General features: G+C 35.8%; 1 protein-coding gene across 4 annotated transcripts in view; it reads left to right on the top strand.

The window, feature by feature from the left end:
* Positions 1-27,096, top strand: part of LOC145692671 (phospholipid-transporting ATPase ABCA3-like) — a 354,108-nt gene that overhangs the window by 191,667 nt on the left and 135,345 nt on the right. For all 4 annotated transcript variants that reach the window (XM_081768050.1, XM_081768051.1, XM_081768048.1 and 1 more), the window contains one exon: positions 24,457-24,736. In XM_081768050.1, coding sequence (XP_081624176.1) covers positions 24,457-24,736 — 280 coding nt within the window. The remainder of the gene's footprint in view (positions 1-24,456; positions 24,737-27,096) is intronic.

Raw genomic sequence — 27,096 nt, 5'->3', positions numbered from 1 at the left:
TCGTACTTCTTTCATTTAAATTGATATTAAACAACTCCACACATGTTGATAGTGTTTAGTAGACCTATTTTTTGTTGTTCTTAACAGTGTGTAAAAAAATAATAATATTTCTATCAGAACAAAATTCAAAATAATATTTAACCCTTTGGGGATACTATGGTACAATTTGTACCATACGGGTGTTTCATGGTACATTGCGTTATAACTCTCCTATTTGAGGTTTTTTCGTCCGGGTTTTTTTCTTTTTCAAGTCCAGAGGCATTGTAGAAAACCTTACGTATGGTTTCACACCGTCCTGCGTCGAGACATAGGAGGTGATGACGTCATAATTCTAAAATATATATCTTCATTTATTAAGCCTATGTTCATTATTTTTGGCGGGTTTATTTTTGCACGTAGAAAATTGAAATTTTGCACAAACATTCAGTCCACCGAATAGTATTTACCAGATTTTTTTCAGATTTCTGGGTTAAAACAGGGGGGTACATAGGGGCTAAAAGTTGAAAAAAGGGATATTTAGACAAAAATCCTTTTTTCGGGATTTCCTCCCCTTAGATACATGATGGAGACAAATGAGTCATACCGTCTGGAAGGCAGTTCTATTTAGAAGAGAATGATTGGCGGATTATAGTCCTAGGGTAATTAGGGATGTGTCAGGGAATTTTTATCAAAATATACTTCTGTCTAGGGGAATATGGGACATTGTCGGTATATATATTTTTTTGGCGGGCTTATTTTTGCACCTAGAAGATTGAAATTGCGCATAAACATTCAGCCTGTCTAGCAGTATTTATCAAAATTTTTTCAGATCTCTGCGTTAATACAGGGGGAGTCCAGAGGGGCTGAAAGTTGAAAAAAGGGATATTTAGACAAAATTCAAAATAATATTTAAAGATATTTCTCTTATTAGATTTTAATTATTTTTCCCTCTTCTTTATAGGGAAGAACGTATCAATGTACCAATGCCATGGACACTTTATAAGATAATAAAATCCCATCATAAGTCAATAACTGACCACGTGACCATACTAATAGTTGACAATTGTTTACCAAAGAGTGGAGTAAGCTGAATCACCCAATGTTCTACAACGATACATATTAATATTCTAAGAACAATTACCAGTTATTGATGTGTCAATTCAAGAAACCTAGCAGTGAAGGAATGTACCCCTCCCAAAATTTAAGATTGGAACACTAATATAAGTATGTCTTATGAAAAGTAATTAACCCTGTACTGATTCATTTAGTGATATAGTGTAATAAAGCCGTATCCAAGAACGTAAAATAGGTTAATAACCCTCAATAATTAAATACTTGGCCATTTAAGAGGGATCAAGATAGACACCAAAATTTACAGTGGGTCCTAGAGAAAGTTTACCGAATTCAGTTATTTGGTAGTTCCCTAATTTTAGAAATGGCTCTACGTACCCCAACAGAATTTTAAAAGGAAAAATCAAAGTACACATGTACTATAAAGGAAATGCCCCCTGTACACTCCCATATAATGTGTTAAATCTTTATCAAAGGGAATCAATTAGGTCAATCACTTCCTAATTTTACATTTTTGAAAATTTTTACCAATAAAAGGTAATGAAATAAACCACCACAATTTATAATGGTATTTGTTAGGACCCTTAGTATTATACCAAATGATAAAATTGAGCAATTTCCAAAACTTAAGGGGCAAACCAACGTACCCCTCCTGAATTTTCAGTATACCTATAGCTTAAGAAAGAGAATAAACCTCTCTACATGTCCATATAATTATATAATGTAATAAGACTATCAAACGGAATAAATTTGGTCAATAATACAACACGTGGTTGTACTAGTTTTTGGCCATTTTTTTACCGTAAAGGGAAACTAAATGGACTTTTTAAATTGGACAATTTGCAAAATTTAAGGTCTGGGCCAAGGTACCTCTCCCAAATTTTCAAAGGAATGCACCAAGATACCTACATCTTAAGAAATAAAATAGACCTCTGTATACGTGCATATAACCTTATAAGGTAGTAAGAGCCCATCAAAGGAATAAAATGGGTCAATAACTAAACATGTGGTCGTACTATTTTTTTAATGATTTTTTACCGATGAAAGGAAACGAGGTGGAACACCGAAATTTATAGTTATATATATATATATTAGGGTCCTGTACCATTTAAAGAAGTTTTAAATTGTACAATTTCCAAAATTTAAGGGGTTGGATTAAGGTTCCCCTCTCAAAATATTAAAAGAGTGCACCAATCTATCCGTGTCTAATGATAAAGAATTGACCCCTATACACACCCATATAACCATATGAGGTAATAGAACCTCATGAAACGGAATAAATTAGGTCAAAATCCTAAGAAATTTGAATGTTTGGCAATTTTTACCCATCAAAGAGAACGAGAAAGACCATCCAAATTTATAGGGGTATATATTAGGGTCCCGTACTACTATTCCAACTTCTTACTTTTGTCAATTTCTAAAATTTAAGGGGTGGCCAAGGTATCCCTCCCAAATTTTTGAAGGGGTGCATCGACGTACCTATACCTATGCTTTATGAAAGGGAATGGGCCCCTGTACACGCCCATCTAACCATACAAGGGAATAGGACCTCATGAGAGGAGATAAATTAGGTCAACACCTCCGAAATTTGAATTTTTGGCAATTTTTTACCCATGAACTTGAACGAGATGGACCCCCAGTGCTTGAAGTGGTACATAGCCTAGTTCTAGGCTACCATAACAAATTTTTAAAGTTGGCAATTTGAAAAATTAAGGGGTGGTCCTATATACCCCTGCCAAAATTTAGGGGTGTCCTAAGTACCACTAAGGCATTGACCTGGACGCCGAGGCACTACAATCCGGGGGTGCAAGAAGCTCGATCAGCTGATGCCATTACTACTTTTCTCGATTTTTAGTCTCCTCTTTTGGCTTCCAATATTTTCTTCTATTTCTCAAATCATCGGTCAGTTGCATTCTTCTTTCTATACCTGTCTTTCGTTTCATCTTTCCTTCTTTTTCGGTATGAAGAAGACAATTTCTTTGCAAGATGTGTTCAGTCCAATTGCCCTTTCTACGAAGGATAGTGAGTAGAATCTTCCTCTTGTCTCCTATTCGTTTTAAAACATAATCTTTCGCTACTCTCTCTGTCTATTTTATCTTTTCAATGTTTTGCAACACTTCATTGCGAAACTCTCTAAATATTTATTTTGTAACTTCCGTACTGTTCAATTCTCTGAACCATATAGTCCAAAGCTCCATATATAGAATGATTAACTTTTTCCTAAGTCCAATGTTGTGCCTGCTTGTTAAGAGTGATCTTTTTCGTTGAATGTTTTTTTGTACATGGGTATACTTTACCTGTTCCTTTTCGTGCATCATGCGTATTTCTTCAAAATATGTCCCATATACTTGAAACCATCGACCATTTAAAGTACTCTTTGTTCTAACCTGACTCGTAATGGATATTCGTGTCCACGGGATATTCGCTGTACTTTATATTTTTCGAGATTGATTACCATTCCATACATTTTCCCAGTGTCATATACTTTGTCAATCATCATCTGTAGTTCTTCTTTGATAGTATTTTTATGACCGTATCATCTGCATACCTGATCTTGTTAATGATCTGCCCTCCACTCTCTAAATAGTCAATTTCCATTAATGTTTCGTTTATTCAATATTCAGTTTAAATGCTGAATAATTGGGGAGACATACTACATCCTTGCCTCACTTCTCTGCGAATCTACACACTATTAGTTTCTCCTTCATTCAAGCGCAACTTTATTCATTGTTGCATGTACAGGTTGCGAATGAGCCGTCGGTCCCTTCAGTTGACCCCAAGTTCTTTAAGTATTTTCAAACGTTTCCTAAATTGACCCAGTCGGAAACATTTTGCAGTCTATAAAGCACAAACACAGCTTTTCCTTTACTCGTTCTGATGTAATTCTCATCAACCAAATAGCATCTCTGGTGCCTTTTCCTTTCAGGAATCCAAATTGTTCATCCTATAACGTTTCATGTGTATGACTTTCGACACGCCTGTTCAATATGAGTGCAATAATCGTTCCAGTGCGGGAAATAAGGCTAATAGTTTAGTTAGTGATCACTGCACCTCTTTGCTTGCTTTTTCTTGAGCAATGCAATCATTGTAACATAAAGAAAAGTCTTTGGTCATTGTTCATTTCTTAATAAGTGAAATCAGTACTTTTATTGCATTGTTTCCTAGTCCCTTCAGTAAATCTCCTGGTATGTCCTCGTCTCCACTGGCCTTCTTCTTTCACCTCTCTTTAATAGTTTGTACTAGTTTACTTTTTAATGTACAGGGTCCTTTTTCTATATCATCCACCTTTCTCTCTCCTTCGACAGCAGTATCTTTGGGACGGTTCTTCTGATAATACATATCTTTTATGTATTCCTCTCAAGTTCTAAGGATTTTTTGATGGTCAGCGATTACATGACCTTGTTGATCTTCGATTTGTGTTAACTTTCGCTCCTGAAACTAGAGGTTTTTGATACATCAGATCATATGAAGGTTACATGGAAAGACGGGGTTAATCGATATTTTACATTTGTTTTTCAGCAGAAACAACTTAAATATTAAATTGTATGAAAAATGTATGTTTTACAAACTATTCACGTCTCTTTCTTTCACTCTTATTTTCAATTAATCATAGACTAGTAGCTACTTCCAAATTCAACATTACAGTAACAATGCAAGTAAAAGTAAGAATTACGTTGGAAACGACATTACTCTGTAGGAAAAAAAGGTCTCATTGTATAATGTAATTTTCTTACTCTTTCATATGAACTATAAATTGCGATTTTAAATTCCAGTATCAAAACGAATACATAGGATTATACCATTTCATGGAGAACACTTAGTTCCTTATATGTGTTTGGAAGTTGTGAAAATAAATCTTGTTTTCACATCACAGAACTTCATTAAATCTTGTGGATCTTTGTACTTGTATGTAGATATCGGTAGAAGCCCAAGAAAAGGAAATATTTTATTAGACTCATATCAAGTGTTAGGTTAGTTTCGAGTTAATAGGTTGTTTATTAGCTTGGCTTAAGTTCTATTAGGTTAGGTTAGATTGAATTAGCCTTATTTAGGTTAGGTTAGATTAAGTTAGTACAGAATAAATGAAGACATATGTGGCTAGTATTCTAAAGCAAGTGGGGAAATTAGTGTTGTTAATAATTTAAGAAAGAAGTGATAGTGGTAAAATATAAAAAATATTACTTTGATATTAGTATTTGCGGGACATCAAACTGACCAACAGGAAGAGTAGATGTGGTACCTCTGTTCCGTGATGCCACTATAAAAATTTACTCCAAAGGTCCATTATATGTGTACAACAGCGAATCTCTTTGAATTTTTATCTCTCTTCTTGGCCTGGACGGAAATGGTGACATCTTTGCATACCTTTGATTCAGTAATATTTTCCAAACTCGAAACATGGTATGATCAACTGAGAGACCTTAAATTCGGCGTTATCCAACGGATGTTTTTGATGACAGATACCCAATCTTCAGGAACTGTAGCGCTTTCTTTAGAATTCACAAGACCAATCTCTTTTTTTTTTTTTTGTCATTTTCAAGATAATGTTCTCTTCTAGGGAAGGTTATGGTAACAGACTTCAATTGTTTTCTTAACATTCACCAAATAATAAATAAAACAAAAGAATGTTTAAAAGTTATACTGCCCACTACATGAGTCACAGAACATACTCAGATGAGTTACTTCAGAACGTAGGAAGTATTAGATGAAGGGATGTAGCTAGGAGCAAACATTGTCATTTTCTTTCTTTCCTTCATGCCCTGGATATACATAAACACACTCTGGAATTGGACAGTACATGGACATTGAATACAAGAAAGTGATAGTTGTCTTTTGTAGTTTTCTAGTAAACGTGTTTATTTGAGATAGTAGGAACCACTAAATTTCTACCATAGTCAAATCAAATTGCTTCAAATTCATCCCGTTTCTTTGTTTTAATCTTATCAGGCCGTTTCTTAAAGTAAAATCTTCAGCTTTCTTTATGCTCACGGTATTAAGAAGCGATACTTTACAAAAACTTCTTATTTCTTCTGGAGTAGATTTCACTTTCTTCTCTCAATCTAAACTTATCCATTTAGTAATGTACTCATCACACATACTGCATGTCTCTGTTCTCGGATAGTCGAATGCGATTTTGAAATCATTGGAAAATATGTTGTTGTAATTCTCAAAAACTCACTTGGATATCATCATATCTTGCTGGAACATTCAAAACATTTTTGAAATGTTCAGTTTTTCTCTGGAAAATAGAGCTTTGACGGATCATGCAAGTTGTAGTGGCTTTGATGATATTTAATGGAAATTATATGCTGCTGTATACAATGCACAAAGTCACAACTAATTTTGTTGTAGTGATTGCTGTGTTTTCACGCATATCAGTTGGTGCATAGCCTATATGTTGAAGAGATTTCACGAAATGCTACTTTTTCTTTTTCATATCATGAATAACCATGAACGCTTTACGACATACATCAAATTCTTTTACAACTTCCTTGCCGTCTTCTTTATCAAGTTGCCCACAAACTTTGTACTTACATGATACATCCAAATGCTGAAAAGTCCAATTTACTGGCACCACTGAGATCAAACCGCAGAGGTAAATATTCTGGTCATCATGTGAGTCAAAGCAATTGAACTGATTTAAAATCTAATATCTAGTTTCTCTTGGTAACGCTACAAAGCACTGCATAATACATTGACAATCACCTCCCGTTTCATGTAACTGCAACTTCAATTTTCTATTCGACTCAGATGGTCGTCCATATTATTTTTGTTTCTTAGTTTTAGGTTTCATGCTTTCTTTCACTTACACACAGCACTTCCTATGCACACAGCACTTCAGCTACATACAACACTGTCTAGGATATCTATACTACTGAGGTACAGAATGAAGACCAAGAACAGCGCGAGTCTGGGATACCAGCTGCTAAGCCCTTGTAATCAAACGATCGTAACAGTAATGCACCCAAATTTATTAATTTAAGGCTGTGGATGCATTACAATCGCGACCGGTTTGGTACTCTTCCCTTATGAGCATGAAACATCATTGTATCATTAACCAAAATTATGATTGTTACGAACAGTGAAACTAACTACTTTTTTCTCTAAAAAAAAAGTTGATAGGCCCCTTCTTTCCCTCTATGACTTTCCTCTTGTGTAATATTCTCTGCAACGAGTCAATTTTATTTACAATATTCGTAGTGCATTTAGAAGTACAAACTAGCATCAACAGATGGTGTCCATACCGACTTTCTGCCAACATTCAATGAGCCCTTTTCTTCCAGTGTACCCTTCATAGCTGCTACTCCGTCGAAATTCCGTTTATGTTTCAAATATCCATTATTCTTTAGATTATTTTCTCACTTTTCTTTGGCTTTGTATGTCCCTCTTTCTCAATTCATTGCACAATTTAACCCACATTTTGTTCCTGATACGTGAGTATTATTTCCTGAAAGCTTATGTTGAGGAAATAAAGAAATGATAAATTACTTAGGTTATAGTTTGATTTTTGAGATGGAGTATAAATTTTCTGAATTAAATCTGGTTTTATAACGTATGCAAAGACATGTGGAAAAAATAAACTAAAAACTATGAATTTACATATGTTCTAACACAGATACAAAAACATGAGGCAGACACTTAGAAATGAGCCGTTTTTCTACATTTGAGTCTATAATTAAGATCACTTTCACGTATGAGGACCCAAGTCTCCTATCATATCTTCATTATATGCTTCTTGATAGCGTAGTTTAAAGTTTTGAATATAATGATAAAAACGTTCCTTTTGTTCTTCAGAATATGACTCTATGTTGTCTTTAAATTAATCCAGATGAGCGCGAAGGATGTGTAGCTTCAGCGACATCCTACAACCCATTTTGCTGTAGTTTGTCTCCAGAGTATCAATTTGTTTCATAATTTTAAGCTCTGTGGGTGACCAGAAAGCCACGAATCACAGCTACAAAATTGTCCCACGCGTCTTTCTCAACATTTCTAAGTTTCAGTTTGAACTTCTGGCACTGATTTTTTTGTTGCTGTTGTTGATTTGGAGTGCAACGAAAACACCAGCTTTGATTTTAGCTTTGGACAAAATGGGGAAAAAGTCTCGAAGATACTTAAGAGCTTCTGATTCCTTATCATAAGGCCTTACAAATTGCTTCATGAGACCCAATGTAAGGTGTAATGCTGGGATTAACACTTTCTTGGGACCTACTAACGATTTACACTTGACATTCTGCTTCCTCGTAGTAAACTCTGTTCGCGATGGCCTATGTTTCTCGGTGTAATGTGATGTTACAACACTGCTGTCCCAAAGACACAGATAGCAGTGAAATTTGGTGAAGGCACTTTGAAGACATATCATGAATGCAATCATTTTGAAATCTCCCATCACCCCCTACCCATACTTGTCATAATGCAAGGCTTCTAATAACATTTTGATGGTTTCGAATCCTGTTTTAGTTGCTCTAAACGAGCTAGAGAAAGAGAAGGATACTTGTTCCCGTTATGAAACAGGACAGAATTGAATCTTTTAAATGAGCTGTCAATGAAGATCCGCTACTCATTTCGATCATGTTTCCTTTCCAATTGCCTCAAAGAGATCTGACAAACCATGAAAGAAACTCAGTCTATCTCGACGAGTGAAGAAATCTGAAAAGGTGCGATTGTGCTTCCTATGACTAGTGACTCGCACATTTTCATGTAACAAATCCCACTTCTTGAGTCTACATGTCAGACGTTCAGCGTTTGATTTTGTCAGAGCTAGATCTCTCCACAAATCATTAAAGTCCTGTTGTTTTGGATAACATTAATTTCTGTCAAGTACAGAATTTGTATAAGGCTCATCTGGTTCTTCAACATCACACTCTTCGGAACAACTGCTCTCTCCTGCGGATGGCTGTGTTTTCAGAGGAAATTTGGGCACTGGAGGCTCTGGTGTGTGATTCAGGAGCGATTGATGACAGTATGTCTGGATACATGATAGAGGAAGCATTCTAAGCAGATCAACGTTTAGAAGAGTTGACCAACATAAATAAGCACGTGTGGTTCCTCTACTTAAAACAAATTATGATATTTGCAGCATACATATTATATGATATGTGATGATATTTCGGTACATCTAAGGACCGTTCTACGTACTAGACAATTCTGGACTTGAAACAATTGTTATTTATTATATTTTTCTTCGTATTTTTACTTATTTTAACAATTTCGTATTAGCACCATCTGTTTGTCACTTCATGAGCTTTTTCATTTCTTGCGAAATTCTGAGCGTCCACACGTCGACATTTTTCACTATAAAAGTAACAAAAACAAACGTTCAATTGAATATCTGGAATTTACCAATTACTTTCCTCTAAAGAGGAATTTATTATTTTGTTCTAGGTACAAGAAAAAGTTACTCAACATTTTGTATTCCTTGATGTTTGTGCTTTCGCTCTTCTGCGTTCCTTCATTTTCTTAAGCATTGCTTCAGATGTGAATGTTTTTGTCGGTGCTTTTTTCTATCTTCCCATTGTTACGGTGGAATTTGTCAATTAGAATCTGTTAACTTTCCCCCCACCTACTTTGTACATTGCCGACCATCAGTGCTGCCAACAACCTCTGAAGAAAAACGCGAAATGGTCTTTAGAAATAAACTTTTTAATGCAAAAATGGCTAAACTTTGAGCTATTAACCTATAATCTATATTGTAGATTTCATACCCCATTTTGTGTGTAGGATTATAAGTGAATTATAAAACAATTTGAAATATTGAATTTTATTCACTAAAGACCAAGTTGTAAGATATTTGACTTTAAATTACAATAAAATCCATCAACAACTCATCTCATTTGTGAAACTCAACAGCCATAATTATCAGTTGAATTGAAGTAAGTCATCATCGATCGGCGACGTCTAGCAGAGGTGCTAGAACTGGATGCTCCCATTGTCCGAATTTTCAGTAGTACTTCTTTCGGCAGGTAATAATCCTTACAACACTCCTTATTTCTCCGTAGACCCACACGAATCGTCATGAAAGTATTGAATGTTTATATATTAATTAGATTTCCTATTTGTTGCCGTTAATAAACTAAAACAATGTCCGTGGCTTAAAGAACCGAACATTTACTATATTTGTATAAGAAAGCTCTCATTCTTCCAATGAAATGTGACAATTGAAATAATTAAAAAGTAGCTGCGGGAAGCGACATTAAAATTCTTTCTGAGTCGACAAGTATTGTTAAGTAGGTATAAATATATGTGTGGTGAGAGAAGGATAAAAACAAGGTTTGTTGGGTAATGAAACAACCTGTTTTGCAAAGTCATTAAATATCATTGTATATAATGACAAATAGGCTTATTTCTTTAAGTTTCCTTTTTACTTTCAAAGAAAAAAGTATTTTTAAAATATGACAAAGGCCAAAATGGAAAAAGAGTTTCATAAAGTATGCTCTATTTATGGCTATAAGCCTTTCGTAAATTTGTATAGCTAAATGCCTCCCCAAATAGGCTAGATTTAGCCAAAAATAGGCCAAATTGGCATCACTGCCGCCCATATCGCCCTTCAAAGAGATTTTTTTTGAATCTCTTCTTTCAATCACTGTCGATACTTCATAGTTGCTGTAAGTTCAATTTTTATAGTTTCTTCTCCTATTTTCATAGATAGACTTTAACAAGGTTTGCATTTCCGCCACTAGAAAGGGGTTATCTGAATCAATGTCTGCTCCTGGTAGTGTCTTCATATCTCATCTCATACACATACTACGAAAAAAAGTAATTGTTACTATTAATGAACTAAAAAAATCTGTTAAAAGTTCTAGAATTACTATCAAATCTTTAAACTCTTGAACTTAATATTTGAACGTTTGATCAAATAGAAGCTATCCTCAGAAGACGGACTAAGAGAGAGGTAAGAGATTTTAACACAACTAGACACAAAATAAAACGCATTTGCAATCAGCATAAAATATTATGAAGGCTACTACTGTATTTTCTTCGTCTGAATCTTCTACGCTGCATAACGGGTTCCGTTTACGTTCGTGATAAATTCTTTCCACAAGCAAGAAATAACAAAAAAGAAATATCTATTGAAGCTTTCCTGGCGACGTATTGTGAACAGGTCTTCTCGGGCTAGCAGCCAGGTAAATACTGTTATATCTTGGACGTTTCGAGGACTGACATCGTCCTCATCTTCAGGCGAATATGATGGGGGCAATAGTGTGTATGGAATATATATACTCATGTATGTATGATTGGACTCTTCTGATTGGTGGTTGAAATGGTGGCTTTTTATTAGTGTTTGAAATGGCGGGATATGATTGGTGTCCATGTTTTACTCAGTTGCACAGTGGGCCAGAATCAGAATCTGACTGGAAAAAAGTAGTTTTGGCAACTACGTCTAATCTACATTCGAACTGCACAGTTGTGTTAAGTAATAAATAAGGTTTCTTGCTGCGTATCAGTAAACACGGATAACAGCATATAGTGGAGGCAGCAGCACTTCAAAATTGATAGTTCATTATCTGTTTTATAGCGCGCTGAATTGGGGTAGTATGAACGTAAGGTTTGCGGTTTAATTGCGCATGTGAAAAGGCAACGAACGATCGCAAAATAAGCTATGAGTAAAGGTATGTATATGTACTTGCTGTTTGACTAAAGTTTTGATTGATTGGTTTACGTTGCTGTTCTATAGAAGCATTTCTAGAGAGTCTAAGTATTCACGTATTGAAGAACTGCTATTGGAAATTGAAATTGAGATTTAAAAATGTACGTTCATGTCTGTATTGAAATCTTTCGTCATGGTGTAGTTTGATATATGTATTTCGAAATACAGTTGTGATCTACTGCCCGTTCTTGCCCGATTTTTATATTTATCGTCTTTTCAAAGTTAGGTGTAGCGAGCCGGATACGCTCTTCGTGACGTGAAGAATCTGTACTAGGTATTGCGTTCTAAACCATCAAACGAAGCACTTTATAATTATGATACGAACAGTTATGGAATGTAAATTCTTTCTGTGGATGTTCTTCGCAGTGTGAGAGTGACTTTAAGTGCCTTCAAAGTGATTTCGAGAAGAGTTAGAAGCTGTGTAATAGAATGACTGATAAATTTTTATCCAAATATAATGATTGGTTGGAAGGACATATTATGTTCTCTGATAAAGTATTTACTGGTTTCAAAACGATCTATTGAAGCCAAGAGCATAGGCCTTTGACAAGCAAATTAGGTAGACCTAGTAAACTCTTCGAAGATCCGGAAACAAAGCCGAAGAAAAAACTTGTACAACCACTCGTTACAATGCATTCTGAGTAAGAGCTGATATTGGCTACCCAATGTTCATTGAGAGCTGCTGGAAAAAGAGATGCCGCGGTTGTCTTAGGAGAAATCACTCAAACGACACCTAAGGGAGCAACGAAAATCAAAAAGGCTTATCATTCGCCAAAATTCTCTCAAACACTTATTCTCCGAATGAAGTGGCACTTATTATAGATAACAACTTAACAAAAAACAGTATGCACATTTGAGACTAGGTGCAAAGACAAAACATTGTGACATATATCCGTCGTATAAAGTGGTGTGGGAAGCAAAATTAAAGCGTTATCCCAGAGAAAAGAATATTATAGTAACTGACACGTCAGCCGAAGATAATTTACAAGCAATAGTAAATCAGACAATTGAGCGCATCGTGATTTTACATGAAGATTATATTAAATAGTGCATCAAAGATGGAGACATAATGAAATTAGTATGTGAGTGGGGTTGCGATGGAAGCAGTTGTCATAATGTATATAAGCAGAAAGTTGAAACAGAAGATAAATTGAACTAGTGGCTCAGATATTTTTGCTATCTCCTTCGTTCCCTTACAGTTGTATTCAATATCAGATGGGGAGGTTGACAAAGCAATTTTGTAGCAAAATCCCAAACCAACCTAGATTTTGTCGGCCCATTAAATTATTGTACCAGAAAAGATAACTGAACTGTCGAGAAAAGAGGTATGTTCAATGGAAACGCAAATACGTAATTTAAAGCCTACTAATGTACCAATTCAGGGGAAGGAAGTAAATGATATCCCTAAACTTGTGTTCACAATAGTGAATGGGAAGATCTGAAACTCTGTTACAGAAACTTCCTCCTCAAACGTACTCCTTGAAGGCACTTAAAGTCACTCTCACACTGCGAAGAACATCCACAGAAAGAATTTACATTCCATAACTGTTCGTATCATAATTATAAAGTGCTTCGTTTGATGGTTTAGAACGCAATACCTAGTACAGATTCTTCACGTCACGAAGAGCGTATCCGGCTCGCTACACCTAATTTTGAAAAGACGATAAATATAAAAATCGGGCAAGAACGGGCAGTAGATCACAACTGTATTTCGAAATACATATATCAAACTACACCATGACGAAAGATTTCAATACAGACATGAACGTACATTTTTAAATCTCAATTTCAATTTCCAATAGCAGTTCTTCAATACGTGAATACTTAGACTCTCTAGAAATGCTTCTATAGAACAGCAACGTAAACCAATCAATCAAAACTTTAGTCAAACAGCAAGTACATATACATACCTTTACTCATAGCTTATTTTGCGATCGTTCGTTGCCTTTTCACATGCGCAATTAAACCGCAAACCTTACGTTCATACTACCCCAATTCAGCGCGCTATAAAACAGATAATGAACTATCAATTTTGAAGTGCTGCTGCCTCCACTATATGCTGTTATCCGTGTTTACTGATACGCAGCAAGAAACCTTATTTATTACTTAACACAACTGTGCAGTTCGAATGTAGATTAGACGTAGTTGCCAAAACTACTTTTTTCCAGTCAGATTCTGATTCTGGCCCACTGTGAGTTGGAATCCTGTGTCTCTGTTAAGGCTCGTTTTTTCTTGTGTGATTGCAATGGCTTCTTTTGTCCTCCTGTCCCTAACTCTTGAGCATTTTGCTATTATTTCGACATCTGTGAACAAAATCTTGTTGCTGTTTGATGCTATGTTCTGCCAGTCCGGATTTCTCTGGTTGGTTTAGTCTGATGTAATGGTTGTGTTCTTTGCATCTGGCTTCAATGGTTCCTCCTGTTTGTACAATATATGACTTACCACATTCACATGGAATGCGGTAAAAACTCCAGGAGTTCGGAGGCCCAGGTCGTCTTTGGTTGGTCGTATTAAGTTCTTTATTTTTGCTGGAGGTTTGGGTATTGTCCTGATGTGTTACCTGGCAAATAATCTGCTGAGCTTTGCAGAAGTGTTCACGGTGTGTGGGAGGCAGATTGTGTTCTACCGTTCTTCATTCACAGTTTCTTCTGCACTTTTGTGTTTGTTGTCAGTGTCCATCGTTCAGGTCCTTTTCAGGGCCATATTTATATTTCGCATTGAGTATCCATTCTGTAGCATGGCGCTGCGAAGGTGATTAAGTTCCTCTATTAAACAATCCTTGTCGGAGATGGAGAATGCTGTATGTGCTAAAGTGTTGAGAACTCCAAGCCGTTGAGCTTTGTGATGGAAACTGTTTGCGTTCAAATATAAATCTGTATGTGTTGGTTTCCTGTTTACCCTATGGCCTAGGCTGCCATCCGGTCTTCTGTATATCATGATGTCAAGAAATGTTAGACGTCCTTCTTGTTCAACTTCCATCGTGAATTTAATATTCGGATGCTGGTTATTGAGATGCTGCAGGAATTCCTGTAAGGAGTAGCGTCCAAGTGGCCAGATGGTGAACGTGTCATCAACATATCTATAGAAATGTGTGGGTGCAAGTGGTGCACGTCTTTTATGCAACTTAGCCTTCCTCTTGAAATGCAGAGACAATGGAGTGTCACCTATCTTTACCAGACTGCGCTTCCCTCTAAAATATGCCAGTATTTCAAGAACCTTAAAACACACAATTATGGCACTTGTAAGAGAACGCATACATTTCATCCGTCAGCAGCTGTACCGTACGGACCGACAGCTTTTAACAACTCACCTGGAACTAGTCGGCTGTCTCTCACCAATAGATTGAGAATGGATCGACATGTCTTCAACAGCGTTGGCCGATATGTCACCCACCAAAAGGACGACTAAACAAATTAAGAAGTGCAATCGATTAAAACCATCCACACAAACCAAACACGGAATCGAAGCTGGGAAAGTGGTCGTAAATCTCACCAATGTACCTTTGGATGAAAACACTACCAGTTTACTAAAGAAAGGGCTAAATTTTGCCATCACACCGAAGAAAATTCCGGCCATAGATATCATTGCCAGCATAGAACTAGCAGTTAGCAATCTTCCCAACGATACAGAAAAAGAAATACGTCAGGAAGCCAGCGTGGTCCTGAAAAGAGCCGTCATGGCCAGACCAAACATTAGCAAAGCCTAATGGATCGCACTTAAACCATTAAGAGAAGACGCAAGTATCACTATTCTACCAGCTGACAAAGGAAACATCACTGTAGTGCTTCCCACAGATGTCTATCAAGAGAAAATTTCACAGTTACTTTGAGATCCAGCATATACCACCTTGTCACGAGATCCAACATCTGAAGTAGAAAGAAGAACCGCCTCACTACTAAAGAAGTCGGGACTGGACGAAGATACACGCAAACAACTTACACCACACTGCAGCATACCTACAAGGCTATATGGCTTATCAAAAATACTTAAAGCAGGGATACCCCTGAGACCAATTGTTAGTGCAATAGGAAGCCCAACCTACTCTTTGGCCAAGTATCTTACTACATTACTCCAACCATACGTGGGCAAGTGTGAACACCGTGTGAAAAACTCAACAGAGTGTAAAAAGCCTGAAAACGATGAAGATCTCTTCCAAAGATCTTATGGTTAGTTTCGACGTGGTATCATTGTTTACCAGAGTTCCGATCAAGGATACTATACTGCTTCTTGGGAAACACTTCCGGCCTGAGATATTGGTTCTCTTTCAACATGGCACTTATGGCACCTCAACCTTCTTCCTATACCGTGGTCAGTACTATGAACAATCAGACGGCGTCGCCATGGGTTCTCCACTCTCACTTGCAGTAGCCAATTTTTATATGGAGCACTTTCAACATGAAGCAGTGAAGAAAGCACAACTTCCACCCATAGATATATTGATATATTGATGACACGTTCATCATCTGACCACTTGGACGCTACTCCTTACAGGAATTTCTGCAGCATCTCAATAACCAGCATCCGAATATTAAATTCACGATGGAAGTTGAACAAGAAGGACGTCTACTACTTCTTGACATCATGATATACAGAAGACCGGATGGCAGCCTAGGCCATAGGGTAAACAGGAAACCAACACATACAGATTTATATCTGAACGCAAACAGTTTCCATCACAAAGCTCAACGGCTTGGAGTTCTCAACACTTTAGCACATAGAGCACAAGGATTGTTTAATAGAGGAACTGAATCACCTTCGCAGCGCCATGCTACAGAATGGATACTCAATGCGAGATATAAATATGGCCCTGAAAAGGACCAGAACTATGGACACTGACAACAAACACAAAAGTGCAGAAGAAACTGTGAATGAAGAACGGAAGAACACAATCTGCCTCCCACACACCGTGAACACTTCTGCAAAGCTCAGCAGACTCTTTGCCAGGTAACACATCAGGACAATACCCAAACCTCCAGCAAAAATAAAGAACTTAATACGACCAACCAAAGACGATCTGGGCCTCCGAATTCCTGGAGTTTTTACCGCATTCCATGTGAATGTGGTAAGTCATATATTGTACAAACAGGAGGGACCATTGAAGCCAGATGCAAAGAACACAACCGTTACATCAGACTAAACCAACCAGAGAAATCCGGACTGGCTGAACGTAGCATCAAACAGCAACATTAGATTTTGTTTACAGATGTCGAAATAATAGCAAAATGCTCAAAAGTTTGGGACAGGAGGATAAAGGAAGCCGTTGCAATCACACAAGAAAAAACGAGCCTTAACAGAGACACAGGATTCCAACTGAGTAAAACATGGACACCAATCATATCCCGCCATTTCAAACACCAATCAGAAGCCGTAATTTCAACCACCAATCAGAAGAGTCCAATCATACATACATGAGCATATATATTCCATACACTTTATTGCACCATGATATTCGGCTGAAGATGAGGACGATGTCGTCCCTCGAACCTTCGCAAGATATAACAGTATTTGCCTCGCTGCTAGCCCGAGAAGACCTGTTCAAAAAAAGGAAATAACTTGCGTTGCCTAAGAGATTCTGGAACAGACTTCGTAGTTTGTTGGAAATTTTCATAATCTAGGAAAATTTCGTACATAATTTTAGCAGAAGAGGGAAAATTGATTAATTAAAAAAAACGAGGTATTCCTGGGAAATTCCCTCACAGACAGGTAGACCAATGTTTATTTTTTTGTTCTTTAGAATTGAACCTATACAATAGCAGTAGTGTGTATGTGTGTTGCAACTAGTATCACTTGTACCTTTGTTACTGTGGTTTGTTATACTTTGGAGTTGCCTTGTAAACAAATGATTAGCTTATGTAACTCGTGCTTCGAAGACGGATGCAGTAGTGAAAATGATAGTTTGTTCAATTTTTGTAAATTAACTGAAAATTTTAAAATTACTCTCAAGTTTACTTCTCTATTTTCATGTAGGCCTAGTACATTGAAAACTAATGAAAACAAGCTACGCTCCATTGCCATGCAGAGTCAATTGCAAATGTGATTAGTATTACTTACACTCGTCTAGAAAACTACAATTTATGTGCTTTACTTTAATATAAGTTTAGATTGTACTACCTACAAATCACATTTGAATACATGTTCTTCAAAATTGATCAACATTCAATCATGGGATTTCTCCTTCGATCCCAGCTCACACCAAATGTATCTTGTGGTATCTAGGTTTCCTTATCAGAATTCTACCCTTTCACCTACCTTCATTATTCCACCATTTAATTTATTTTCAAAACCATCCATAATTTCCTTAATCTTGGTGCATCATCGTATTATGTCGTGTTTGAAAAATATATCTAACGTCCTGCACATAATTTCACTGAAAAATAAATAATATTAATATGTGTCACAAATTGTGTGCCTCTGTATTTTCTTTAATAAACTGTATGTTTTATACAAATGTTTAATATGAATTGAAGCACTGACTTCCATAACCTTACAAGTCCTAGTGAACAGATATTGATTAACTAAATAAAAACGGAATATATGTTGGAAAAATGAACTTTGAAATATTTTTTTTTCATACTTACACTTTGCCGAATACCAAAGGTAACTAAGTATGAAAACATCCAATTTCTAAGTTCACATTTCCAACATTTTTGTAGTTTTTATTGAGTTCCTAATATCTCTTCAGCTGGACTTGTTTTGTTATGGAAGACAAGGCTTCAGTTGTGATAAAAGTAACATTTTAATTTTAGTTAAAGCACATAATTGTGTATTGTAAATTAATCATAATTTTTAGTTGCTATTATATTTACAATGTGATAACATTTAGATGCAGAACTTTTAAAATGCACTTAAAAACAATTAATTACAAAGAATTGAAGCCGTGACTTCCGTAACAAAAGAAGTCCAGGTGAAGAGATGAGAAATTCAATAAAATCTGAATATTTGTTGGAAATGTAAACTTGGAAATCAGAGTTTTTTCATACTTACACTTTGCTGAATAACAAATGTTACTAAGTATGAAAAAACTCTTAGTTCACATAACCAACAAGTATTAAGTTTTTATTGATTTCTTAATATCTCTTGAGCTGGACTTGTGTAATTATGTAAGTCACGGCTTCAATTATCCGACTAATGACTACCTAATAATCTGATTGAATGGTTGATTTGGAGTTTACCGTTCCTTTGAGCACGGAGGGGCTATGTGAGACTTAAATCTACAGTGCAATTCAGAATACATTAGCTTCTGCCGGGAATCAAACCTGGTCTCCTGCACGGAAAGTGTGAGCAATAACCTTGCAGTTACGAGAAAGCGTTACTAAATATATTATTATATGGTAGTGATTGTCATATCACATAGGGATTAAGGTGCAATATTTCCTGGCATTATGTTATCATCGATGATAGTTCCTATTTCTTGTAGTTTTGTTCCGCAGATCAAATTGTTTCTAAATTCTAAGTGGATTACAAATATTTAAAACATTTAAAATAGAGTACTCTTGCGATTGTTTTACAATGCTATAAGGAAAAAGGAAGATCATTTTCCAGATATTGGTTATCTATAAAATAAATATGCGTTTCCTCTTCTATAGCCTTCTGTCCTTCCCAGAGCCGTAGCTAGAGATTTCGGCGCCCGGGGCGAGGTAGAATTCGGCGCCCCCTACACTCACAACACACAAGTTTTTCCTTCCTTTTTCCTTTTTTGGATATAAGAGAAGCAACTTTTGTTGTTATGCTAAACTGAATTTTTATCAAGTTGCTTGGAGAGCCAATTACAACAACCAAAAGCGATCATTATGTATTCTTTTCAAATATGAGCTGTTTCGAAGAGGCGTATTTTGGACTTTTTGTTAAACTTGACATAGCTACCTTTCGTTGGTATACAGATACACTTGGAAATCAGTTATGAAAATTTACTGTACAACTATTTCTAACGTTTCATACTATCGATAACAAATGAAATTTCGATACATTAGAAATTATGTGCTTTTAAAATGTTTGAAATGGGTGGCAGCATTAATTTTCAGTAATAATTGTAAACTTTTGTAATTTTATTCTGTATGTACATAAGTAGCAGTTTAATTTCGATTCTTTAATATCAGCAATTAAACGGGGTGAATTTGTTAATGATAGAATTTCTTTTATTACTCTTAAGAATGGGTGGTATGATATTGCTTTAAATGTACATGCCCCAACAGGCGATAAGGATGACGATATAAAAGACACTTTTTAAGAAGTATCACGGGTATTCGACTGAGTCCAGGAATATCATATGAAAATTCAATTGGAGATTTCAATGCAAAAGTAGAGGGACAGGATGTTTTCAAACCGATTATGGGGAATGAAAGTCTGCATAAGGAAAGTAATGACAACGGCGTTAGTTTCGTGAACTTTGCAACATCCAAAAATCTTAACGTGAATACATAAAATTTCCACATCGCGATTTTCATAAATTCACATGAACACGCAATCAAATTGATCACATTTTAGAACATAGAAGAAGAGAGTCTAGCATAATTGATGTTCGCCCTTTCAAAGAGATATTATCGTTCAATAAAGAGAATATTCAACATCTAGAAACGGATAGGTTTATTTTTTTTTCTTTAAAGAAATGAGGAGAACCAAGCGAGGGAGAAATATCGGAACGAAGTGAAATAGGTTCTCGTTCTTAGGAGGTTTTGAGAGCACTATTGTTGAGGATACTTGGGTTCAAATTAGGAACAGCATTAAATTTTAGCAAGAGAAAAATAGGAGCAAGCGTAAATATGTATGATCAAATCATGGATCGACCAGGAATACACAAAGCTAATGGGGAAGGAAACAATAAGCGAAACTGCATTGGCTACAAACTCTGAACAATATAACTACGCTAAATCTCGTTGACATCAGACGAGAAACTTCCAAAATGTTTAGAAGAGAAACGCGATATCTTAAAGCTTAAATTAATGAACTTGAAGATAATAGTAAAAGAAAAAAGAAATTCGAGACATGTTTAAGGGCGTCAACGAATTTAAGAAAGGTATCAACCTAGTTCATATATATTAAAGGGAGACGACGGAACAATTCTTACTGATACAGAGATCATCTTCAATAGATGGAAAGATTTCCTTGAGGATTTGCTTAACACGTAGCCAAAAACTAATGTTCACGGAGAAAGGGAAATGCACCGCAGAACCGTAAATTTCAGAGCCTGGCCAAGGAGAAATAAAACCTGCCATAAAGTAATTTAAGAAACACATCTCTCTGGGTGTAGAGAGATTCCAAATGAGTTAATTTTAGCTAGAGGGGGAAATTGTGGACAATATACACACACATTCCTCTTATCTGGAACAAGGAGGAATTACTACAGGAGTGGGAAGAATGAATCATCGTTCTAATTCACAAGAAAAGCGACAAAGGAGATTGTAATAATTATCAAGGCATTTATTTTGTGTCAACATCCTATAAAATCCTCCCAAACACTTTATTAACAAGATTAATCCCGTATGCGGATAAGATTATTGGAGATTATCAGTGTGGATATAGACGAAATCAGTCAACTATGGAGAAGATATTTACCATTCGACAAACACTCGAATAAAAATGTTAATACAATACCTCGGGAAATCAATTATTTATTGATTTTAGAAAGGCTTACGATTCTATTAGGAGATAAATATTATACAGCATTCTTGCAGAATTTGGAATACCGAAACAGCTAGCTAGATTCATTAAGATGTGTTTAAACGAATCTCAAACTAAAGTCCGAGTAGGAAAATTCTTGTCCACGAGCTTCCTCGTCAAGAATGGCCTAAAACAAGAAGATGCGTTGTCGACATTATTATTCAACTATATTCTGGAATACGCTATAAGGAAAATCAAAGATAGCAGCCAGGGCCTAGAGCCGAATGGTATTCACCAGGTTATGATGTATACTGATGATGTCTGATAGAGTATAGCAGAGCAATAGAAAGAAATGTAGAGGCATTATTTAAATGCTTGTAGGCTTGGAAGTAAATGCGGAAAGAACTAAATACATGGAAGTTAGTTGGGGTAGTAATACCGCAAATTTTGGATGGATCAAAGTATCAAATATTATTTTCTATAAAGTTGATACTTTCAGGTATCTAGGATCAATATTAACAGACCAAAATCATATCCACAAAGAAATTAAATGTCGACTAAAAGAAAGGAATTGGTGTTATTATTCAGTTCAAAATCTTTTGTCGTCTCGAATTCTGTCGAGGAATTTGAAGATCAAAACATATAGAACAATAATCATACCTCTTGTTCTGTATTGTTGTGAAACATAGTCGCTTAAGTTAAGGAAAGAACACAAACTGAAAGTATTTAATAATAAAATCCTGGAACGAATATTCGGATCGAAGAGGAACGGCCATCGAATATGGTGGAAACTTCATAACAAAGAATTGCATAATTTATACCCTTTACCAAACATTGTTATGGTCATCAAATTTAGGAAGGTCATGTAACGAGAATGAAAGAAAGTAGAAATGCTTTCAAATTTTGGACTGGAAATCGAATCGGAAAACGTCCATTATTGAGTCCTAGACGCAGATGGAAGGACAATATTAAGATGGTTCTCGCATAAAAAGGAATGCCAAGTGGAAACTGGACTCAGTTGGGTAAGAACAAAAGTCATTGTGGAGGTTTTATGAAAGCGAGATTGAACCTCCGGATTCCATAGGCCATAGAGTTAGTTAGTTCTTTTACGGTAAAAAATATTTTGTAAAATATAACGGAAATTCAGACGTAGATAGATAAAGCGGAGCACAACTGATACCTATGCACAGAAAACTTCCGTTCTGTCAGATCAAGGTCACTGGTTACCTTGACAACCCATTTGAATACACTGAAACAACGCAATGTCCGTACCTCATCATGTCAAATGGGTTCTCGAGATGACCTGTGACCTTCATCTGACGGTGACCTCTGACCATGACACTTGATTTTCGCATATTTGGTCGCTTGCGACATAGAATCATATCATACAGCTTTTTCTTTGTTATCACTTCGATTTACGTTTTTTCAGGCTCTTTCAGAATTTACCATTGCAATCCCGTAAGGAAAAAATCGAAATTTGACCTTTGACCCTATAGATCTTCAATCTTTAGTACGAGTGACATGCTTCTATGGCGAAACAAAACTTATCTCCTCCGTCTAAAGTTACGCCAAATTGCACGGCTTTACCTCATACCACTTTTGCACAGTGAATAAATGAAATTGACACACGAATTAATTAACCCTCTGTGTATATATATATATATATATATATATATATATATATATATATATATATATATATATATATATATAAAGGATTATAACAATACGAAACACTGGTATGGATGTGGACAATTAACTACTTTGATAAACACTAAAAATACACTTCACTGCTCAAAACACGTAATAGCCTTTGTAAACCTGAAGCACGAGTAAAATATTATATTTCACAAATTACTGTAAAAACGTCTCTCATAACATTAAATTATACATATTGGTGTCAACACTGTAGGGTAACACTGGGAGTAGTGCCACGAAGTAGATTCCAAATTGCTGTGATGATAATCCGACAAAAAAATTACAATGGTATATCCGTGGAATAAACGTTTGCAGTCACAGTGCAAAAATCCAAATAGTTTCTAGGGACCCATTAACTATTTATACACACATGGTCTAAAGTCCGGGAAATTGACTAAATGGGGTTAGTCGCTGACAAATCCTTGGGTGACTATATTATAACTTGTAAATTTTTATAGAACTATACGAATAACCAAACTAACATAGTGGCAATGTTAACAACGCGGAGAGAAGCTCCCTGAGTTGAGACCCTCGGGTAAGAGCTGGGCTGACCACCTGGTCAATGTTGGTAGTTCATTTTAAAATGTAGTCTGGTTTAAGCCACATGTATGGATATGCAAATTTAATGTTGAAAGAATTTGCATTAATTCACACTTCACTGCATATGATGTAGAAGAAGAGGTGATGGTTAGAAGGTGAGAAATTGGAGTTAACAACGGGCTGAGAGATAATGGTTGGCGTCGGTCTCACTTCAGTGCACCTGTGATGCTAGTATTCCCATAAGTAATCGAAGAAAGCACTTAAGTCCGTTCTAAAATTATTATATAACTTAGTCTATGCATATTAATGAGTAAGGAAAACACATTGAAGGGTCTACATAGACGAAGTACAGTCTAGACGCGTGTAGTGCACAAAACGAATGTTGTCTTTGTTACTCACTAAAATGTCACTCTGAAGCAACGTTTCGCGTATATATATTAGTGAATGACGAGAGGTTCTATTGTTGTAGCTAGTGGGAAAGAAATCGATTTGTTAACAGTTTCCATCGAAGAAAAGAAATGATTTTCGTTGCAAGAATAAAATATAAATCGAAAGATGGTTTCTGTCCTTCCAAAATAACAAGGCGTTCACAAAATACTTGTATAACCGGGTAACGGTAATAAAGCCATAAGAAGGAACAGATTTCTCTTTGTTTGTTAATTCTACCTATCAGTATTTTCCATTGATACATCTCTCGTTAACATTTCATCTGATCGCTAACAGTTTGTTCTCAGAATAGCAGAAAAATATGTGACTCTTACTGATCTGATCTGACTGGTCATTCTGGATGGCTGACACCGGACAGGATATTACAGTTATCTTTTGAGTATGCCGTTCTATATCGTGCTTGTATGTTGATATTTTCTATATATTTTAAGTTATTCTTAAGTTATATATTATATAATTACGTTTTTCTCTCTTTTCAGGGACTCAACTTTATCACTGTCATGAAACTATTTATGGAGATGTGTGCAATTCTACTATCATCTTTTTTGATTGTGTATCCTGTCTTTTATATTGCCTTGCCGATAGCTGAACGAACTTCAAAAATCAAACATATGCTGCTGACTTCAGGAATTAGTATTCCTCTTTATTGGCTTTCATTTTTATTTTGGGATACGATCTGCTGCTTAGCATTAATAGTTTTGCCTGCATGTATTATTGTGATATGCACAGATACTATGCTAATATTTCGTGAATATGCAGGTAAATACAACGTACTATTCTATTTATATTATACAACATTTGAGGATCCTAACCATGACGTTGGCGATAAACTGCTAACCTACTTTGAATGTTGCGCGAGAAAAAGTATATTTGTTATTCCTAGGTATGTTGCACAGATATTCAGACTCATCTTCTATTATAATTCATACAGACTGAACATTTCATTGGACAAGATTAAAAATGGGAAACCTGAATTTAAAATGAGAATAAACTAAGAGGAGTATTACCCTTGTTAGAAAAGGAAATATGAACTATGGTGTATAATAGCTTAATATGAATAGTATTGTTTGTTGTTTCATGTATCACTGTTTAAAATTTCAGTTAATTTCCTCGTTCTCCTCTCCTAATAGTAAATAATCACTCTCTTCATGACTGCTACTGGCAGAAAAGTTGAGTTGATTTTAGTTTAGCGTCCCTTTCAGCAGCGAGGATATATGAGACGTGGACCTACTGATTAACGTGGAATCCGAACGACATGAGCTCCCGCCGGGAATCGAACCCGGGTCTTCCACGCCAAAGGTGCGTACGCTAACCGCTTAGCCACGGAGGAGCTCACTTCTACTGGCCGAAGACAATTAACACGTAAGACAATGTTCATTGAAGGTAACGTCATGTGACATTAACCCTTTCTTTCAAACACTTATCCTTATAGCACATACAGGTATGAATACAATTAATATTTTGACAAATTATGCAGTTGAATGGAGGATAAGTTTATGATAGTAAACAACTGTAATATTTTTCCATCCTTGTGCTGATGGAATGTTTGAACATTAAGTTTAGGGCATTATTGGTAATTCTAAACTCGAGTATAATAGTTGCACTAAATTCAGAGAATAACATTTCCAGATTTACTTTTCATGTGTATAAGTTCTTGTATTCTTGTATGAGTACCAGAGTGTCCTTTATTTTGGGTAATTTTGTGTTGTGATACTCACCCCCCCGAATTGTATTCTAGATGCCCGTAAACACGCATTACTGAAATAGCAGCTCTCTATGAGAATGCTAACCCCTGCCTACTTGACGACAAATTCATGAAATGGCGTTTTCAAATCGTCGCATGGGAATCACAGGAACGTAACACCATTTTCATAGGTTTACAGAAGAGACGAAAATACGTTATTTTAAAAGAAAAAATTAAAAATAATAAAATGATAAAAATATTATTGAATACTATTCAGGGCATTAGAAAATTAGTCTCAATACTACCTAAATGACAGGAAAGCTAACCAAAGTAATTATTCAGTTTCGTGCTACACACTATTGAAATGAGATACACACTATTCCTGTAACTCTGAGCAGTTTGTTTTACGTAAAGTAATTGTTCTTCTGCACGTGCGCTTAGCAAATTGTAATATCCTTCAGTTTTCTTATTACAAGCTCTAAGTAGAAACAATAAACACTGACATCTAAATGTTAAAATAACACCACCAAATACTAAAATAACATTTAATCGCTATCACCAAAATCATCACTAATACAGCGCTGAACGCGCTGCAGATATGGTATGGGTCAGGGAAAACTTTACCCACGACCCACTGACCCACCACTCATCGTGGCTCACGACCCACTTGACACAGTTTGACTCATCATGACCCACTCTGACCCACCACCACCATGATTCATACTAACCCACCACCCACCGAGACCTATCGTCATCTATTCTGACCCATGATCCACGCCATCCTCTCCACTGACTAAAGAGTTCGCACCTGTAATAAAAGAAGAGTATGAAATTATTACTATTCGCGGTTTGAATCTCTACGATCAATCGCTCAAGCATCGCTCTGTTATAATACCGGTGGATCTGACCTTTAAGACATAAAATGGTAAAGTGTTTGCCATGGACCAAATTACTATGAATTTCAATTTAACTATAATATATAATTATTCCCTTGTTTAATTACAGGTACTTTACAGTAGAAAATAGGATGAAATTTGAAATAAGGTAAAGTTGGCCAACGTAAAGACAAGAAGCTGTAAAATATTTCATATAATTATGCTTATCATACAAACTTAAAATGTCCATTTAAGCTTATAATAGAAATTGTATGTCTATTTTTCTCAAAGCTCTATGGCTTCATTGTCCTGTGCTCTGAACGCTTAATATAATAAACACGAACTTCAAAAATTATTATAATAGAAAGCAGTTAAAATGCGATGCACTGTAGTTTTTATTTCTCGATTATATTTCAAATGTGGCTGACAGGGACCACTAAACTTAGTTATCCATTTACGAAACTGAAGTATTTTTCAATAAATTCTTAGAATTCTGACCAATGTTTTAAAAGTAATACAATTTTTTTAGAGTTCAATTCACGATGTTTATTACTAAACTT

This window comes from Thermobia domestica, chromosome 8 (genome assembly GCF_964235325.1).
Source record: "Thermobia domestica chromosome 8, izTheDome1.hap1.1, whole genome shotgun sequence".
Taxonomy (NCBI): domain Eukaryota; kingdom Metazoa; phylum Arthropoda; class Insecta; order Zygentoma; family Lepismatidae; genus Thermobia; species Thermobia domestica.
The sequence above is the reverse complement of the archived record's forward strand: the minus strand, read 5'-3'. Positions and strand labels throughout refer to the sequence as shown.